This window comes from Chlorocebus sabaeus, chromosome 9 (assembly GCF_047675955.1).
Source record: "Chlorocebus sabaeus isolate Y175 chromosome 9, mChlSab1.0.hap1, whole genome shotgun sequence".
In the NCBI taxonomy this organism is placed as follows: domain Eukaryota; kingdom Metazoa; phylum Chordata; class Mammalia; order Primates; family Cercopithecidae; genus Chlorocebus; species Chlorocebus sabaeus.
The window spans coordinates 12,252,764-12,273,897 of NC_132912.1; the positions used below are offsets into that span (position 1 = coordinate 12,252,764).

Genomic DNA, 21,134 nt, shown 5'->3' on the forward strand with positions numbered 1-21,134 from the left:
CAGAAGTTCGAGACCAGCCTGACCAACATGGTGAAACCCCGTCTCTACTAAACATACAAAAAATTAGCCGGGTGTGGTGGTGCATGCCTATAATCCCGGCTACTCAGAAAGCTGAAGCAGGAGAAATGCTTGAACTCGGGAAACGGAGGTTGCAGTGAGTTTAGATTGTACCATTGTGCTCCAACCTGGGCGAAAGAGCAAGACTCTGTCTCAAAAAATAAAATTAAAAATAAATAAATAAATAAATAAATAAATAATTCCAACCTGAAAACCTAAATTTCTTAATCCCTTATGTTTCTTTTCTTCCCACCCCTCTCCTTGCCTCATGATTTAGGTCCATGGTGATGCTTCTTTCTGTGGTCAAGGGATTGTTCCTGAAACGTTCACGCTGTCCAATCTCCCGCATTTCAGAATTGGTGGGAGTGTCCATTTGATTGTTAATAACCAGCTGGGTTATACCACTCCGGCTGAAAGAGGAAGGTCTTCTTTATACTGCAGTGATATTGGTACGTAACACAGGGAGGAACTGATGTTCCTGAGGCCGACGTGGAATTCCCAGGGAAACCTCTAGTGCACACAGAACAATGAGCCTCACTGGTTGTCCTTCCTTTCATTTATTTAATTTAATTAATGAATTAATTTTTTGAGACAGAGTCTTACTCTGTCACCCAGGCTGTAGTGCAGCAGCACGATCTCGGCTCACTGCAACTTCTGCCTCCTGGGTTTAAGTGATTCTCCTGACTCCGCCTCCTGATGAGCTGGGACCACATGCTTGCACTGACCTGTTTGGCTCACTTTTTTTTTTTTTTTTTTTTGAGACAGAGTCTCGCTCTGTTGCCCAGGCTGGAGTACAGTGACCTGATCTCAGCTCACTGCAACCTCCACCTTCCGGGTTCAAGTGATTCTCGTGCCTCAGCCTCCCAAGTAGTTGGGACTACAGGCGTGTACCACCACACCTGTCTAATTTTTGTATTTTTAGTAGAGACAGGGTTTCACCATGTTGGCAGGCTGGTCTTGAACTGCTGACCTCTGGTGATCCGCCTGCTTAAGCCTCCCAAAGTGCTGGGATTATAGGTGTGAGCCACCATGACCAGCATATCAGTGTGATTTTTCAATCCAAGGAAGTAAGGATGGAGCCACAGTGTGCCATCTCAAATTTCTTATAACTGGATGGGTGATCTGGTACAAGTCAGAGATCAACACAATGAGTACAACACCAGAGTTGTTATCTGTAGGATATTCAAACTTGAAGTGCCTAGGGGCTTAGTGAAAAGGGATGTGTTCAACCACTAAACTTGGTGAAATAGTATAGTTAGAAACAAGATGTGAAGGTCGGGCACGGTGGCTCACGCCTGAAATCCCAGCACTTTGGGAGGCCGAGGCAGGTGGATCACCTGAGCTTGGGAGTTCGAGACCAGCTTGACCAACATGGAGAAACCCTTTCTCTAATAAAAATACAAAATTAACCGGGCATGGTGGCACATGCCTGTAATCCCAGCTACTCGGGAGGCTAAGACAGGAGAATCACTTGAATCTGGGAAGTGGAGGTTGCAGTGAGCCGAGATCATGCCATTGCACCACTCCAGCCTGGGCAATAAGAGTAAAACTCTGTCTCAAAGTTAAAAAAAAAAAAAAAAAGAAAAGAAATAGGATGTGAAGAACAAAGTCAGCTTCTTTTTTACCCATGGAAAGTGGTAGGTTTTTTTTTGTTTGTTTTTTATTTATTTATTTTTTTTTGAGAGAGTCTTGCTGTGTTACTCAGACTGGAGTACAGTGGTATAGTCATGGCTCACTGCAGCCTTGACATCCCAGGCTCAAGAGAATCTCTCTCTTCAGCCTCCTTAGTAGCTGGGATTTACAGACACATGCCACCATGCACAGCTAATTTTTTTTTAGAGATGGAGTTTTACTCTTGTTGCCCAGGCTGGAGTGCAATGGCGTCATCTTGGCTCACCACAACCTCCGCCTCCTGGGTTTAAGCAATTCTCCTGTCTCAGTGTCCAGAGCAGCTGGGATTACGGGCATCCACTACAACGCCGTTAATTTTTGTATTTTTAGTAGAAACAGGATCTCATCATGTTGGTCAGGCTGTTCTCAAACTCCTGACCTCAGGTGATCCACCCGCCTTGGCCTCCCAAAGTGCTGGGATTACAGGTGTGAGCCACTGCACCCAGCCACAGCTAATTTTTAAAATAATTTTTTTGTAGAGATTGAGTCTCACTGTGTTGCCCAGGCTGGTCTTGAACCTCTGGTCTTATGTGATCCTCTTCAGCCTTCCAAACTGCTGAGATTACAGGCGTGAACCACTGTACCAGGCTGAAATTGGTCGTCTTAAGAGAAAGACAGGGCTGTTATTACCCATTCCCAGTTTCACAGATTACAAGACTGTCTGATGGTAGCAACTATTCTCCTTTTATACGAACAGCCTGGACTGGATGCCTCTTGGGCTTGTCGATGTGAATCCTTTATGATTAGTCTGATGAAGATGCTGAAGATCCATTCTTGAACTTCTTTGGAGAAAATTTATCTTTTTCTAGGGTACCTCCTTTAATGACCCTTTTATCTCGGGGAGAAAGAGAGTAATAATAATAACAGTAACAAAATAAATATTAACTACTATGTACCAGGCACTGTTAGGCATTACAATTGTGTGTGCATTCACTCATTGAACCTTTGCAGTATCACTAAGAGATAGGAGCCCCTATTCCCGGTTTATAGATAAGGAGGCTGAGATTTGTAGCTTTATCAAGGTCACACAATAAGTCCCAGAGTTGGAACTTGCCAGCTGGTCTCCGAAGCTGGGGTTCTTAACCAAACCAGTATCTACCTGTGAGGACTGGGCTGTCTTTTGATGCAGGAAATAGGGCTTAGAGAGGGCCAGTGTTAACTGTCCTGTTTCAGCTTGGTCTTCTGTCCTTCAGGAAAGCTTGTGGGCTGTGCCATCATCCATGTCAATGGAGACAGCCCAGAGGAAGTGGTCCGTGCCACACGACTGGCTTTTGAATACCAACGCCAGTTCCGCAAGGATGTGATTATTGATCTGTTGTGCTACAGGCAGTGGGGCCACAATGAGCTGGATGAGCCATTCTTCACCAACCCCATCATGTACAAAATCATCAGGTACAATTATAAACCCTTGTGTGATATGCTCCCTAACAATTAAAATACATATATATTTTTTTGAGATGGAGTCTTGCTTTGTTGCCCAGTCTAGAATGCAGTGGCATGATCTTGGCTCACTGCAATCTCCACCTCCCGGGTTCAAGTGATCCTTCTGCCTCAAGTGATCCTCTTACCTCAACCTCCCGAGTAGCTGGGATTACAGGCGTGTGCCACCATGCCTGGCTAATTTTTGTAATTTTTAGTAGAGACGGAGTTTTGCCATGTTGGCCAGGCTGATCTCAAACTCCTGACCTCAGGTGATCTGCCTGCCTCGCCCTCCCAAAGTGCTGGGATTACAGGCACGAGCCACCATGCTCAGGCAGGACATGAAACTTTCAATGCTAAAGCTGACACAGTTCTGGGCTGGAGTGCAGGTGGCACAATCTCGGCTCACTGCAACCTCTGCCTCCCGGGTTCAAGCAATTGCAATTCATGTGCCTCAGCTTCCTGAGTAGCTGGGATTACAGTTATGCATCACCACGCCTGGCTAATCTTTGTATTTTTAGTAGAGACAGGAGTTTTGCCATGTTGGCTAGGCTGGTCTCGAACTCCTGGTCTCAAGTGATCCGCCCGCCTTGGCCTCCCAAAGTGCTGGGATTACAGGCATGAGCCACCGTGCCTGGCCTCCCATACTCTTCACACTTGACATGGTTCCTCATTGAATAGACAAAGGGCAACTCAGCAGATGGGAAGATTGAAGCAGGGGGAATTAAGCAAACCTCACCCGAATCTACTTACTGCAGTGTCGGCAGGACCAGAAATAGAACCTCAGCGATTCATTTCTACAAACCATAGCTGCAGTCCTGCCTGGCACCTTGGTAAGAGGTAACTCAGAGGATTTTAGTGAATGTTCAGAACCATGCTGTCCAAGATGGAAACCACTAGCCATCAGTGGCTATTGAATACTTGAAAAGTGGCTAGTCCTGATTAATGTGCTATAAGGATAATACGTACACCATATTTCAAAGACTTAGCATGTAAAATATAAACCCAAAATAATAATTTTTAAATTTATTAGATATGGAAATGACAATATAATGAGTATATTGACTTAAATAAAATATATTATTGAAATGATTGGGCATGGTGGCTCATACCTGTAATCCCAGCACTTTGGGAGGCCGAGGTGGGTGAATCACTTGAGGTCAGGAGTTTGAGATCAGCCTGGCCAACATGGTGAAACCCCGTCTCTACTAAAAATACAAAAATTAGCCAGTGCTGTGGCGCGTGCCTGTAGTCCCAACTACTCAGGAGGCTGAGGCAAGAGAATCGCTCTACCTGGAGTAGCAGACTTTGCAGTGAGCTGAGATTGTGCCACCGCATTCCAGCCTGGGCGACAGAGCAAGACTCGGTCTCAAAGGAAAAGCAAAAAGAAAAGAAATTAATTCCACCTGTTTCTTTTTACCTTTTCTAATGTGACTGCCAGAAAATTTTAAATTACTCATGGCTTGCATTTCATTTCTGTCCAGTGGTGCTGATTCAGATGGTTAATGTGACGGAGGGGGAATTTGTTACTTTGGAACTTCCTTTTCTAGATACTAGGAAATAAAATAGTTGCCCCTTCTCCAGTTTATTTCCTTATAGATATAAATTAAAGCAGAGGAATAAACATTTTATGGGCTTTTCTGATCTTTGGTACCAGAAAGAGGACTGCTCTCAGAAGAACTAATTGTGTTCTGTTCAGCTCTGAATTTAGCAGCTGAATGACTCAATGAACTTCAGGGCCCTATTTTATTTTATTTATTTTTTTGAGACAGGGTCTTGCTCTGTCGCCCAGGCTGTAGTGCAGAGGTGTGATTACCGCTCACCATAGCCTGGACTTCCTGGGCTCAAGTGATCCTCCCACCTCTGCCTCCTGAGTACCTGGGACTACAGGTGCTTGCCACTACACCTGACTAGACGAGGTCTCACAGTGCTACCCAGGCTGGTCTTGCCATCTGCCTGTCTCGGCCTCCCAAAGTTCTGGGATTGCAGGCATGAGCCTCCTCACCTGGCCCCAGGGCCTTATCTTTAAAATCTATCCTGCTTTCTTCTCTCTTTTATCAGGAATAAATATGATAATATATGTGAATAGACTTTATAAAGTATTACAAGAATGTAGAGTGACATTTATTGTGACACCCAGGTGCTGATGATTGTAGTTAAAGGATGATTGACACAACCTGAAAGATTGCAACTTTCAGAGACTGGGGCAACTTTGGGTTCCATACCTTTTTAAATAAAGGGGGGTGCTGATTGGATAGACAGTGTGGGTCAGTCTTAGAAATAATTGTCAGAATTTATCAAATCATAGAAAAACTGTTTATTATTTCTACTTGGATGCAAAAACTTATAAAGATAAATTTGTTTTCTGTTACTTGCCTGGAAAAGAGGTTGTTACTGTGAGTGCTTTCATTTATTAAATTAATTCATTATATTTAGCATTGCTTATTTATTTTGTTTATGTTTAAACTTATTGAGATGAACATGACGTAATATAAAATTGGCAATCTTAATGTGAACAACTCAGTGGCATTTATTTACCTTCACAAAGTGGTACAACCACCACTTCTGTCTAGTTCCAAAACATTTTTCCTGAATGCCTTTTTATTTTTATTTATTTATTTATTTATTTATTTATTTATTTTTTGAGACGGAGTCTCGTTCTGTCGCCCAGGCTGGAGTGCCATGGCACAATTTTGGCTCTCTGCAAGCTCGGCCTCCCAGGTTCACACCATTCTCCTGCCTCAGCCTCCCTAGTAGCTGGGACTACAGGCGCCCACCACCACGCCCGGCTAATTTTTTTTTTTGTGTGTGTGTGTGTATTTTTAGTAGAGACGGGGTTTCACCGTGTTAGCCAGGATGGTCTCAATCTCCTGACTTTGTGATCCACCTGCGTTGGCCTCCCAAAGTGCTGGAATTACAGGCGTGAGCCGCCGCGCCTGGCCTTTATTTATTTATTTTTTGAGACGGAGTTTCACTTTTGTTGCCCAGGCAGGAGTGCAATGGTGCGATCTTGGCCCACTGCAACCTCCACCTCTTAGGTTCAAGCAATTCTACTGCCTCAGCCTCCTGAGTAGCTGGGATTAGAGGTGCCTGTCACCACACCAAGCTAATTTTTTGTATTTTTAGTAGAGACGGGGTTTCACCATGTTGGCCAGGCTGGTCCCAAAGTCTGACCTTAGGTGATGTACCCAGCTTGGTCTCCCAAAGTGCTGAGATTGCAGGCGTGAGCCACTGCACCTGTCGAATGCCTTTTTAGAGTGCTGACACTCCACCGTGCTTGACAGTGACTCTCTCTGTCTCTGTTAGATTGTTACAGGTCAGATTGATTTTTGTTTCTCTTCCTTCTTGGACAGAGCTCGAAAGAGTATCCCAGACACATATGCAGAGCACCTCATTGCCAGTGGACTCATGACGCAGGAGGAGGTGTCTGAAATAAAATCCTCCTACTATGCTAAGTTGAATGATCACTTAAATAACATGGCCCACTACAGCCCCCCTGCCCTGAACCTGCAGGCCCACTGGCAGGGCCTGGCTCAGCCAGAAGCACGAATCACCACCTGGAGCACAGGTGTGCCCCTCGACCTCCTGCAGTTTGTTGGCGTGAAGTCTGTAGAGGTGCCGAGAGAGCTGCAGATGCACAGTCACCTGCTGAAGACACATGTTCAGGTGGGCAGCCTCCAAATGGCTGGTTATTGCTTCTCCTTCCTGCTCAGCAAACGCACTGACGTTGGTCTGGTCTTTTTGGTTGGCTGATTCATTTGACAGATATTTATTGTGTGTCATTAGGTTCTAGAAACTGAACCTAGGGTTGTTTTGGTACTAATAGTTACCTCAGATTTTCTCTGCTTTTCTTTTTCCTTCATGTATTTATTTATGCATGTTCATACATTACATGTACCTGGAATACATGTACACTATAAAAAAATACAGAGATACAAGAATGTCTGCTTTTATTTTTTCAACCAGTGAGTAGAAAACACTTTAATTGTTTCAGGTGGCTTAAATAAAAGAAACAAAAATCAACAGACATACCCCAAAGAAGCCCCATAAACATGCCGACGTTTTACGTATTGTCTTAGGATCACCATAGGATGACAAACGGCCCTGGTGGGCCTGGGACTTAGGGGTTTTCTGGAGTGTGGAACTTTCAGTGCTAAAATGTGGAGAGCAAAGAGTTAAGGGTCTTTATCTTTTTTAAGCTTGAAGATGAAGGAACTTTGCCCTCTAAATTATTTTATTTTATGTTATTTTTGAGATGGAATCTCGCTGTGTCGCCCTGGCTGGTGTGCAGTGGTATGATCTCAGCTCACTGCAACCTCTGCCTCCCAGGTTCAAGCGATTCTCCTGCCTCAGCCTCCTGAGTAGCTGGGATTACAGGCACGTGTCACTGTGCCCAGCTAATTTTTGTATTTTTAGTAGAGATGAGTTTTCACCATGTTGGCCAGGTTGGTCTTGAACTCCTGACCTCAGTTGATCCATCCGCTTTGGCCTCCCAAAGTGCTGGGATTACAGATGTGAGCCGCCGTGCCCAACACGAATCATTTTCAAACACTAACTTGGCCAGGCGCAGTGGCTCCTATCTGTAATACCAGTGCTTTGGAAGGCCAAGGTGGAAGGATTGCTTGAGCCCAGAAGTTCAAGACCAGCCTGGGCAACATAGTGAGACCTCATCGCTAGTAAAGATTAAAAAAATAGCCTGGCATGCTGGCGCATGCCTGTAGTCTCAGCTCCTCAGGAGGCCGAGGTGGGAGGATTGCTTGAGGCCAGAAGGTTGAGTCTGCAGTGAGCCGAGATTGTGCCACTGTACTCCAGCCTGGGTGACAGAATGAGACCCTGTTTCTCCAAAAAAAAAAAAGAAATTAAAATAAAACAACCCATTAACTCTAAGTTTTTGTTATAGGTACACAGACTATTACAACAAACTATAATATGTACTCATCACCCAGCTTAGGAAATAGGATGTTATAAATACAGATCCCCACATACTCCTCCTTGATCCGTCTCCTCCCACCTCTGCAGAGGTAACCGCTAACCTAAGCATGTGTTTGTTTTACCTGTTTTAAAATTGTATATAGGCCGGGTGTGGTGGCTCATGCCTGTAATCCCAGCACTGTGGGAGGCTGAGCTAGGTAGATCATTTGAGTTCAGGGATTCAAGACCAGTCTGACCAACATCACGAAACCCCTTCTCCACTAAAAAGTACAAAAATTAGCTGGGTGTGATGGTGCGCACCAGTAGTCCCAGCTACTCAGGAGGCTGAGACAGGAGAATCACTTGAACCAGGGAGGCTGAGGTTGCAATCAGCCAAGATTGCACCACTGCTCTCCAGCCTGTGTGAGAGAGACTGTCTCAGGAAAAAAAAAAAAAAAAAAACCCAACTGTATATAATTGCTCTCTTTCTCTAATGTATCCCTTTGCACTCTGTTTTTATTCAGCATTGTTTTTGATGTTTAATTTTGTTGCATTAATTTGTTTTTTTTTTTTTTTTTTTTTTTTTTTGAGACCAAGCCTTGCTCTGTCACCCAGGCTATAGTGTAGTGGAGCCATCTCAGTTCACTGCACCGCACCCTCCACCTCTCAGGTTCAAGTGATTCCCTGCCTCAGCTTCCTGAGCAGCTGGGATCATAGGGACATGCCACCAGGCCTAGCTAAGTTTTGTATTTTTAGTAGAGATGGGTTTCACCATGTTGTCCAGGCTGATCTCGAATTCCTCAAGTGATCCACCTGCCTCGGCCTCCCAAAGTGCTGGGATTACAGGCGTGAGCCACCGTGCCTGGCCTGCATTAAATTTTTGTACTCATTGTGAAAAAGGAGATGGATTCTTAGACATTCCTCTTTTTCTTCCTCTGAATTTTACAGTCCAGAATGGAGAAGATGATGGATGGAACCAAGCTAGACTGGGCCACCGCGGAAGCTCTTGCCTTGGGTTCCTTACTTGCTCAAGGTAAGAATTTTCTGTCTAGCTGGTGGAGAGTACTTTTAATCATGTTTGCTACCTGTTACCTTTCAGTTTATTTGAGTTATAACTACCTCCCATTGTGTTCATTGACCAGAGAGGTTCTAAAACACGTTAATTTTTCTTTCCTGACAATATTACTTAATTGTAGTATAAGTCATGCTGACAGCCTTCATCAGAGTATAGACATAGGACAGTTATGCCTGGGAAACAAAGGGCTAGTGCTGGATGTACTAGAAAGATAGTTTTCTCTAAAAATTGCAGGGCACATGATACCTCTCCATTCTTATAGAATCTCATCTTAACTATAGACTTTTGAATATCAGTCAGCATATATTAATAACTATCTGTTATCCTAAGGAAAATTCTCCGGATTAAGCCAGCATATAAGAATTTAGAGTCACCACACCTTATTATTAGGTTATTTATGGAAATCTGACTTTTTTTTCCTTGCTTGCTGAAGGTTTTAATGTTCGTCTAAGTGGCCAAGATGTTGGCCGTGGAACTTTCAGTCAGAGACATGCAATGGTGGTTTGCCAGGAGACCGATGACACCTACATCCCCCTGAACCATATGGACCCCAATCAGAAGGGGTTTCTAGAGGTGAGATGTTTCTATAGCTGTTGTAAAATCCAGGTGCCATCAATTACAGTTCCAGGATCTTAGAACAAATAGGAGCGAGTGCTGGCAACTTTGAGTTCAGTACCTTTGGAAGTAAAGGGGTGCTAGATGGGTGGATGAGGTGGGTCTGTCAATTTGGGATGGAAGTAACCCACTAGAGAGTAGGCTGGAGCTTTCTTCTTCTGGTGACTTATCTGTAATCATGTAAATGTCAAATCGATGTGTTTTGTCAACTCAAAGTTGACATTATCATCTGCATATTGCAGTAATTCATTAAAGTTATTCAAAGATGTGGATGAGTCAGTATTCCTTGCCTACTTAAGGAAAGCAAAATCGCACATCCTCAAGGTTACCTGTTCCCTAAGGTATGATCGATTTGACGAATGTACACATAACCATGTATTTCTTTCTTTTTTTTTTTTTTTGAGACTTAATCTTCCTCTATTGCCCAGGCTGGAGTGCAGTGGTGCCATCTTGGCTCGCTGCAACCTCCACCTCCTAGGCTCAAGGGATCCTCATGCTTCAACCTCCTGAATGGCTGGGACCATGGGCATGAGGTGCCATTCCTGGCTAATTTATTTATTTTTTGTAGAGATGGAGTTTCGCCATATTGTTCAGGCTGGTCTTGAACTCCTGGCCTCAAGCAGTCCACCTGCCTTGGCGTCCCAAAGTGCTGGAAGTATAGGTGTGAGCCACTGCACCCAGCCAGATGTAACCATGTATTTCTGTGTAGCAGCTTCTGTGCCCTTCTCTTTCGTGCCTTAAGGGCAGTAGTGGAGTTTTCATTTATTTACCTCAAACAAGTATTCAAGTGTCTAGCACATGATGTTTATGAAAATAACTTACTCCTTAAGGTAAGTTGAGTGGCATGTCATCTTCTTTCCTACTCTAGCCATTAGTTTGAGAACATCATCTTGAGTTACTGACACCCTATAAAAAATTCATTTGGCGGCTGGGTGTAGTGGCTCACACCTGTAATCCCAGCACTTTGGTAGGCTGAGGTGGGCAGATCACGAGGTCACCATTTTGACCATCCTGGCCAAAATGGTGAAACCCCATTTCTACTAAAAATACAAAAATTAGCTGGGCGTGGTGGCACATGTCTGTAGTCCCAGCTACTCAGGAGGTTGAGGCAGGAGAATCGCTTGAACCTGTGAGGTGGAGGTTGCAGTGAGCTGAGATCGCGCCACTGCACTCCAGCCTAGTGATAGAGCAAGACTCCATTTCAAAAAAAAAAAAAAAATTCACTTGGCAAAAGCCACATTTTAGGAAGATAACTGAAGGGATATGGAGCTCATCTTTTCTTTAAGTTAGTCCAAAATCTACTCTTGGATCAAGTCAGATTGCTGAACTAGATACTGAAATGTTTAGTATTCCCCTACCTCACATGAAGCTTTCATTGAATTGTGCTTTGATATTTATTATCAGTTTTGAATTTTGCTATTGAAAAAGTCCCAATTAAATACCTGTGTCTATTTTGTGGATACTGTTGAAGATTTAATTTATATTTATTTATTTATTTTTGAGACGGAGCCTCACTCTATCACCCAGGCTGGAGTGCCGTGGCATGATCTTGGCTCTTGCCCTCAAGATGGCATGATCTTGCCATCTTGGCTCACTGTAACCTCTGCCTCCTGGGTTGGAGCAGTTCTCCTGCCTCAGCCTCCCAAGTAGCTGGGATTATTTGGCTTCCCAGAGTGCTGGGATTACAGGTGTGAACCACCACACCTGGCCGAAGATTTAATTTATTATTTAGGCTGGGTGTGGTTGCTTACACCTGTAATCCCAGCACTTTGGGAGGCCAAGGCGGGCAGGAGTTCAACACCGGCCTGGCCAACATGGTGAAACCCTGTCTCTACTAAAAATACAAAAATTAGTCGGGCGTGGTGGCACACGCCTGTAATCCCAGCTACTCGGGAGGTTGAGGCAGAATTGCTTGAACCCGGGAGGCGGAGGTCGTGAGCCGAGATCATACCACTGCACTCTAGCTTGGGCAACAGAGCAAGACTCTGTCTCAAAAAATAATAATAGTAATTTATTACTTAAAACCATGTCCTCTATGTGAAAACCCTGGGAGAAACTCCTGCTTGATCTTGGTAGTGAGAGTGGCTGTATTTTCGTAAGCAGTGATCTGCCTTCATTGTCTGTATTGAATTTTATAACTGACCAGCGTTCCCTTATCAATAATGGCTTCTAGGAAGGGACAGAGGCCAGGCAGCCTTCATGATAAGTGAATAGGTCCTTGGGGTGTGTTTTTCCCCTCAACTCTGTTGTACATCTCAATCTTTGTGTGTGTGTGTGTGTGTGTGTGTGTGTGACAGGTCCTCTTCTGTTGCCCAGGCTGGAGTCCCGTGGTGCAATTATAGCTCACTGTAGCCTCCAGCTGTTAGGCGCAAGCAATCCTCCCACCTCAGCCTCTCAAGTAGCTAGGACTACAGGCAAGCACCACCAGGCCTGGCTAACCGTAAATATTTTGTAGAGATAGGGGTCTCACTGTGATGGCCAGTGTCGTCTTGAATTCCTGGCCTCAAGCAATCCTCCTGCCTTGGCCTCTCAAAGTGCTGGGATTATAGGCGTGAGCCGCCGTGCCCAGCCTAGAGGGTTTTTATTTTTTTAAATAAAAGCTTTATTGAGCTATAACTCATAAAATTCAACCTCTCAGTGTGTACACTTGAGCAGTTTGTAGTCTATTCACAGAGTTGTGTAATCATCACCACTATCTAATTTTAGAACATTTTCATTGCCCTAGAAAGAAAGCCCATGCCCATTAGCAGTCACTGCCCACTTCTTCCTCCCTCCAGCCCCTGGACACCACTCATCCGCTTGTTTCTATTGATCTGCCTGTTTTGGATGTTTCTTGTAAATAGGATGGTATAACATGTGGCCTTTTGTGACTGGCTTCTTTGACTTGGCATCATGTTTTCAAGGTCCATCCATGCATGTAGCACGTATCAGTTCATCCTGTTTTTGTTTTTTGTTTTTTTTTGAGACCAAGTCTCGCTCTGTCACCCAGGCTGGAGTGCAGTGGCGCAATCTCGGCTCACTGCAACCTCAGCTTCTTAGGTTAAAGTGGTTCTCCCACCTCAGCCTCCTGAGTAGCTGGGACTGCAGATGTGTGCCACCAGGCCTTGCTAATTTTTGTGTTTGTAGCAGAGACTGGGTCTTGTCACATTGGCCAGGCTGATCTCAAACTTCTGACCTCAAGTGATCTGCCCATCTCAGCCTCCCAAAGTGCTGAGATTATAGGCATGAGCCACCACACTCTGCCCATCCTTCCCTTTTATTCCAAAATAATATTCTATAAAGATGTGACTTAAGCATATGTTTTTTTAAAATTTGAAAGAAACACAAAATTACCAAAATGTTGTATACAGTAAGGAACAATTTCTCATTTTTTTTTTCTTTTGAGACAGGATCTCGCTCTGTCACGCAGGCTGGAGTGTAGTGATGCAATCACAGCTCGCTGCAGCCTCAACCTCCTGTGTCCAAGTGATCCTCCTACCTCCTCTTTTTCATCTTGAACCATTTGAGAGCAGGTTGCCATCCTGGTGCCCCCTAGTGTGTATTTCCACAAACAGGGACATCCTTCTCCATCATAACACACCAAAATCAGGAAATTAATACAGACATGACTACCATGTATTTCTCAAACCAAGATCAGCCATTTTTTTTTCTTTTCTTTCTTTTTTTTTTTTTTTTTTGAGGCAGAGTCTCACTCTGTTGCCCAGGCTGGAGTGCAGTGACGCAATTTCGGCTCAATGCAACCTCCACCTCACAGGTTCAAGCAATCCTCCCAGCTCAGCCTCCCAAGTAGTTGGGACTACGGGTATGTGCCACCACACCCAGCTAATTTTTGTCTGCTTTTTGTAGAGACGGGGTTTTGCCATGTTGCCCAGGTTGGTCTCAAACTCCTGTGCTCAAGCGATCCTCCCATCTTGGCCTCCCAACTCCCAAATTGTTGGGAGGCCACCACGCCCGGCCACAGGTTTTTGAAAACCTTGTAAGACACAGTTGTATACTCAGCTCCAGAGGAGGGTCATCTGATAAGTATATGTGCTTATCCTTGAAGAAACTCTGTAATACCCATATTCCGGCCTCTTTTATCTTTTCCTCTCTTTGTCCCAACTTTTCTCATCTGCATCCCTGACACCAAGCAGCAAATCTCTTCTCAAAAGAATGTGGTGATGAGGCCGGGCGTGGTGGCTCATGCCTATAACCCCCAGCACTTTGGGGGGCCAAGGTGGGTGGATCACCTGAGCTCAGCAGTTTGAGACCAGCCTGGTCAACATGCTGAAATCCTGTCTCGACTAAAAATACAAAAATTAACCGGGCGTGGTAGTGGGCACCTGTAATCCCAGCTACTCAGGAGGCTGAGGCAGGAGAATCGCTTGAACCTGGGAGGCGGAGGTTGCAGTGACTGAGATGGAGCTATTGCACTGCAGCCTAGGCAACAAAAGCGAAACTCCATCTCAAAAAACAAAAACAAACAAACAAAAAGAATGTGGTGATGAATGAGAGCAAGGCTCCCTCTCCGCACCACCTCCCTTTGATAAGTTCCCAGGAACCCAGTGCTCTGCCGTTGCCCTCGCATGCCAGCATTTCCTTCTCTTCCCTGGGATTAGGTCAGCAACAGCCCCCTGTCAGAAGAGGCCGTCTTGGGATTCGAATACGGGATGAGCATTGAGAGCCCAAAGTTACTGCCCCTGTGGGAGGCACAGTTTGGCGATTTCTTCAATGGTGCCCAGATCATCTTTGACACGTTCATCTCTGGAGGTTGGTGTCAGTGTATAAGGTGGGTACAGGTGGGGGTCCCTGTGTGGCCCTAGCCTCGTGGGGACAAATGAATGAAAAGGGGCCGCTGCTGCCTGTGAGACTCCCGTGTGCAGCGGCACCTTCAGGGAGTTGGGGTCACTCTGTTATGACGGGAGTGTGGCCACTGTCAGGTTCATGTGTTACTAGGACAAACACCCAAGCTCTCTGTTAGCAGGAGCACTGGTGCCACCCAGCGCCTGTGCCCAGGAGTCAGTAGGGCCATGAAAACCCGCTCCAGTGTCTGAAAGCTTCCAAAGCAGTACTTGCTCCCTGTAAAAATTAGAAGGAATTGAAATAAACATCTAAGTCCCCAGACCGTGAATCCCGTTTTCCAGGGATGCCCATTCTTGGGTTTTGAATACCTGCCTTCAGTCTTTCCGATGGTCATGCTTCTCTGTAACATTTTCACTGGGAGGAAGAAAAGCGCCTGAGGAGCCTGGACTTCTGACTTGTCCAGAGACTGTTCTGTCATGTCCACCACCCCCTGTTTCAAGACAGTGGCCTGTGTTGTCAGCCGGGCTGTGAGAAAGGTGGGAGCTGCCCATTCTTGTAAGAGTGGTGCCTGCAGTGATATCGGAGTGGCATGTGCTGTCCAGGAAGCTAGGAACGTTCCCCTTTGAGTTTGTCTTCCACTCGTAAAAGCCCAGGGCCTGTGCCGTGATAGGTTATGATTTTCTTTTTTGAGACGGAGTCTTACTCTGTCCCCTAGGCTGGTGTGCAGTGGCACGATCTCAGCTCACTGCAACCTCTACCTCCCGGGGTCAAGTGATTCTCCCACCTCAGCCTCAAGAGTAGCTGGGACTACAGACGTGCACCACTACACCTGGCTAATTTTTGTATTTTTAGTAGAGACGGGGTTTCACCATGTTGGCCAGGCTGGTCTCAAACTCCTGACCTCAAGTGATCCATCAGCCCCCCAAAGTGCTGGGATTACAGGTGTGAGCCACCATGCCCAGCCCATGATAGGTTTTCATTCAAAGAAATGGACATTTCCCTAAGTATAGCATAATAGTTCTAGAAAGTGCATGTAATAAAAGCAGTTTTGGGGGGTCAGGCAGAAAACTAACATTGATTTCCCCAGCTGAGTCACATGAGGCTGCTTTGTCCCTGCTTCGCAGAGCTCTTACTCCCCACATGGTGCTTTTCCAGGAGAGGCCAAGTGGCTCCTCCAAAGCGGCATCGTCATCCTCCTTCCACATGGCTACGACGGGGCTGGGCCAGACCACTCATCCTGTCGAATAGAGCGTTTCCTGCAGGTAAGGGCAATGTCTTCTGGAGTCAAACAATCACTGTCCTGCTTCCTAGAGCTTTTCCACCTCCTGCGGGTAGCTTAACGCCCACCTAACTGTAAGATAGCTCAGTAATTGAGTGAAACAGATTTGATGCAATGTCAATTTTCTTCGGAAACATAATGCCTCAGGTATAATAGTATCATGGTTTTATGGCAATTAAAGTTCTCTTGTGCCAGGATCAGCAGTTCTTATACCAGACTGATCATCAGAATCTCCTAGAGACCTTTTTTTTTTTTTTTTTGAGATGGGGTCTCGCTCTGTTGCCCAGGCTGGTATGCAGTGGTGCGATCTCGGCTCATTGCAGCCTCTGCCCCTTGGGTTAAAGTGCTTCTCCTGCCTCAGCCTCCAAGTAGCTGGGACCACAGTCATACGCCACCATGCCCGGCTAATTTTTGTGTTTTTAGTAGAGATTGGTGTTCTTCCACGTTGGCCAGGCTGGTCTGAAACTTCTGGCCTCAAGTGATACGCCCGCCTCAGCCTCCCAAGGTGTTGGGATTACAGGCACGAGCCACCAACCCTGGCTGGTTATTAAAACATTTGAAATATCCTCCCAGAAATAGCCATTGTCCTCATTTGGTGTGAATCATTACAAATGTCTCTTTTTGCATGTTACTTCCTTATGGTTTATTATGAAGACTTTCAGATATACAGAAAAGTTGAAAAGAATTTACTGTGAACACTCATATACCCACTCCCTAGAATTCACCATTATTTTTTATTATACTTGTTTTGTCACATATCTATTCATCTGTCATTCTGGTATCCTTCAATCCATCTTATTTTTTGATTAATTTCAAAATAAATGGAGATATCAGCCGGGCACAGTGGCTCACACCTGTAATCCCAGCACTTTGGGAGACCAAGGCAGGTGGATCACTTGATATCAGGAGTTTGAGACCAGGCTGGCTAACATGGTGAAACCCCATCTTTACTAAAAATACAAAAATTAGCCAGGTGTGGTAGCTCATGCCTGTAATCCAAGCTACTCAGGAGCCTGAGGCAGGAGAATCGCTTGAACCCAGGAGGCAGAGGTTGCAGTGAGCCAAGATCATGCCATGGCACTCCAGCCTGGACAGCAAAGACTCTGTCTCAAAAAAAAAAAAAAAAAAAAAAATACATACATACATACATACATAATAAATAAATAGAGATATCAATACATGTGACCCCAAGTACTTCAGCATGCATATCGTTCATGATTTTGGCATGTGTGCCGCTAAAATGTATAGATGATAGCTTAATAGATAGGTAGATAGAACAACAGATAGATGGATAGTTACATTAATGATGACATCAAGAATTTTATTTAAAAAGAAATTAGAGTAATGGTAGATAAACTAAAGAATGACATGTGAAATACAAAACTACTAGTTTTTGAAGAAATAGAGGAAATGGGTAGGTGCGGGATACAGTTTCGGAGTCATCGGCCACTAGATGACATTGACAATCATGAATCTGGATGAAGTCATCAAAGCAGTAAGCACAGTGGAAGAGAAAAGGTGCCTGAGCTCTGGATCCTGGGATAGTCCAACCTCAGAGGATGCAGAGAAGAAGAGTAAGTGAGATGAAGAAGGAGCAACCAGTGAGGTGGGAGGAAGATCTTAGAAAGCAAGCGAAGGAAACATACCAAAGAAGAGGGAGTGTCAATGTCAATTAAGATGAGGAGTGAAGTAATCCCAGCACTTTGAGAGGCCGAGGTGGGAGGATCGCTTGAACCCAGGAGTTTGAGACCAGCCTGGGCAACACAGTGAGACCCTGTCTCTACTAAAAATATACAAATAATAAATAGATGAGGCGTAAGAATGAACCACTGGATTTAGAAATCAGGAGTCCATTTGATGGTTGATGACATACTGAGGACCATCTAGAGCAACCTGTCCAACCTGTGTCCATGGACCACATGCAGCTCAGGCCAGCTTTGAATGTGGCCCAGTACAAATTCATAAACTTTCTTAAAACATTATTTGTGATTTTTTTTTTTGTACCTTATTAGCCGTTGTTAGTGTATTTTATGTGTGGCCCAAGATGATTCTTCTTCCAGTGTGGCTCAGGGAAGCCAAAAGATTGGACACCCCTGATTCCTGATTCTAGAGAAAGGGAAGTATATTTATTTAAAAATTTTAATTGACAAATGTAAAATTGTATATATTAATGATATAAAATGTGATGTTTTGATGTAGGTATACATTGTGAAATGATTGAATCAAGCAATTAACAGACCCATCACCTCACATACTCACCATTTTTTTGGGAAGAGAACATTTAAAATCTATCCTCTTGGCAGTTTTCAGGTATATAATACATTAACTGCAGTCACCGTCCTGTGCCGTAGATCTCCAGAACGTATTCCAGGGAGGAAAGTGGGCCGAGCGTGGTGGCGCATGCCTGTCATCCCAGCACTTTGGGAGGCCAGGGTGGGAGGAGCACTTGCTCAGGAGTTTGAGACTAGCCTGGGCAACATGGTGAGACCCCATCTCTGCTAAAAATAAAACTAAAAAAATTAGCTGGGCGGTGGTGCATGCCCGCAATCCCAGCTACCTGGGAGGCTGAGGTGGGAGGATCACTTGACCCTGGGAGGCAGAGGTTGTAGTGAGCTGAGGTTTCGCCACTGTATTACAGCCTGGGCAAGAGAGCCAGACCCTGTCTCAAAAAAAAAAAAAAAAAAAAAAAAGAGGGAGGAAAGTCAACTTAAATCTTTTGAGGAGTATTGCTGTAAATAGAATAAGAAAATGGGACAATAGCTGGTGGGGAAATTTGTGTCAAGAGTTCTTTTTGTGTTTTGTTTTCTTTTTGAGATGGCGTCTTGCTCTGTCACCCAGGCTGGAGTGCAATGGTGCAGTCTTGGCTGTCTGCAACCTCTGCCTCCCAGGTTCAAGCAATTCTCCTGCCTCAGCCTCCCGAGTACCTGGGATTATAGGTGTGTGCCATGATGCCCGGCTAAGTTTTGTATTTTTAGTAGAGACAGGGTTTCACCATGTTGGCCAGGCTGCTCTTGAACCCCTGACCTCATATGATACTGCCTCCTTGGCTTCCCAAAGTGCTAGGATTTCAGGTGTGGGCCACCGCGCCAGGCCTTTGTTTTTTGTTAAAGGTAGGAAATAAGGCCTGTTTGGTGACAGGCATGATCTAGTAGAGAAGAAGAGAATGGTGATGTAGGGGTGAGGGCAGAATAACTGAATGATTTCCTTGCATGCTTAAGATGGGGTAGGCTCTAGTACATGATGGCTTAAATTAGCTTTAGACAGGAGCATGGTTGGTGGCAGTAAATGGAAGGCAGAGAAGATGGGTGCAGGTGAGAATGTGTGTGTAGATGGTCTGAGGACATGCTCTGAGGTCATTAGCTGAGAGTGGTGATGGACGAGGAGGTCCTGAGTTTAAAGGTGTGAATTAGTCACCTGGGAAAGAAGGAGAATGAGTGAATTAGGGAAATAGAGTTTAAGAGTCTAAGGTCATTAAGGCCCCACCTGAGATTCTTGGTCAGGATTCTAAAGACCATTGGTGTGATTTTGTGTTGTCTCCAGCTACATTCTCTGCAGACATGGAACAGGCAGAAAGTGGGGATTAACTAGGTTTATGGGTTGGAGTGAAGGGTCAAGGGAATCAAGTGTGTATGCAAAAAGAAGATGATCATAATTAAGGCCAGGCACGGTGGCTCATGCCTGTAATCCCAGCAGTTTGGGTGGCTGAGGCGGGAGGATTGCTTGAACCCAGGAGTTTGAGACCAGCCTGGGCATCATAACAAGACCCCATCTCTACAAAAATTCTAAAATTAGTCAGGTGTGGTAGCAGACACCTGTAGTCCCAGCTACTTGGGAGGTTCTGGTGGGAGGATTGCTTGAGTCCAGAGTTTGAGGTTACAGTATGCTGTGATTGTGCCACTGAACTCCAGCCTGGGCGAGAGAGCGAGACTCTGTAACAACAAAAACAAAAAGAATTGTCCAGATTTTGTCAACTCTCTTTCTTTCCTTTCACTGCCTTTGGGGTAGGGTTAGGAGTTATGCCTCGGCTTTCTGTCCCACCAGGATCTTCTGAGATTTAACTTCCTTCCCCTGAATTTTTCAACCTTTCTATGAGCTGCTTTTGATTTTGTTTTTGTCTTAAAACACACACACATACACACAGACACACACACCGACAATCATTTTGTTTATTACATTAGGAAAGTGAGATTCTGATAGTGCTTCCTTCCCCTATCTTAACCCTGTAGTAATCAGAATATGTTTTTTTTTTTTTTTTTTTTTTTAAAGTTCTTTCCAGATGATTGTTGCTGTCTAGCCGTGTTTGGAAACAATTGTGTTAGATGACAGAGAATTGGGCCAGTGGAGAAAGCCATCAGAGCTCTCCTTTGGTTAATACCTCACCGTTCATTAATGCACCTGCTGGTATTTTTCTGTAATGTTGGGCAATAGCTTTTCTGCTGTAATTGAGAACACCTGTGTTTCCCTTTGGCTAGCCCATTGTCACTATGACTGAAATAGATGATCTGAATGTTCTTCTCCTTTCTTGCCACTTCTCTCCCAGATGTGTGACAGTGTGGAAGAGGGGGTGGACGGAGACACTGTGAACATGTTTGTGGTTCATCCAACAACTCCTGCACAGTATTTCCACTTGCTTAGAAGACAAATGGTCCGGAACTTCAGAAAACCACTCATTGTTGCTTCCCCTAAGATGTTACTCAGGCTCCCAGTAAGTAGAAGAAGCTGGCGAATAAGCCTTCCTCCTTTTGTCATTTTTTGCACTCCATTTTTCTCTATTTTCCATATCTAATTATATTTAAATTACAGAAACACCTTTTTAGTTTCAACTAACTTTGCTACCTTAATTTTTTTTTTTTTGTTTTTTGACACACAGTCTCACTCTGTTGCTCAGGCTGGAGTGCAATGTTGCAGTCTTGGCCCATTGCAACCTCTGACTCCTGGGTTTAAGCGATTCTCCTGCCTCAGCCTCCCAAGTGGCTGAGATTACAGGCACGCACTGCCACCCCCAGCTAATTTTTGTATTTTTAGTAGAGACAGGGTTTCGCCATGTTGGCCAGACAGGTCTCTAGCTCTTGACCTCAGGTGATCTGCCCGCCTTGGCCTCCCAAAGTACTGGGATTACAGGCGTGAGCTACCACACCTGGCCTGCTTTCATTTTTTGAACAGCCTTTTAAGACTACCTGGAAAGATAGGTAGGTTTTCTGTCACTCATAATGAAGGACAGGGATAGCAGATGTTACACTAGTGTCCTCCTGAGCAGAAATAATATTTACACAAGCTTTTAGGCTATTAGGCGGGGCATGGTGGCTCATGCCTATAATACCAGGA

At 44.8% G+C, this 21,134-nt stretch overlaps 1 protein-coding gene across 2 annotated transcripts in view; it reads left to right on the top strand.

The window, feature by feature from the left end:
- DHTKD1 (dehydrogenase E1 and transketolase domain containing 1) overlaps positions 1–21,134 on the top strand; it is a 53,822-nt gene that overhangs the window by 20,983 nt on the left and 11,705 nt on the right. The window contains exons 6-13 of one of the 2 annotated variants that reach the window (XM_037983329.2): positions 335–506; positions 2,922–3,120; positions 6,501–6,813; positions 9,007–9,091; positions 9,567–9,706; positions 14,347–14,497; positions 15,686–15,792; positions 20,350–20,514. In XM_037983329.2, coding sequence (XP_037839257.2) covers positions 335–506; positions 2,922–3,120; positions 6,501–6,813; positions 9,007–9,091; positions 9,567–9,706; positions 14,347–14,497; positions 15,686–15,792; positions 20,350–20,514 — 1,332 coding nt within the window. The remainder of the gene's footprint in view (positions 1–334; positions 507–2,921; positions 3,121–6,500; positions 6,814–9,006; positions 9,092–9,566; positions 9,707–14,346; positions 14,498–15,685; positions 15,793–20,349; positions 20,515–21,134) is intronic. The other variant, XM_073018721.1, reaches the window with a different exon arrangement.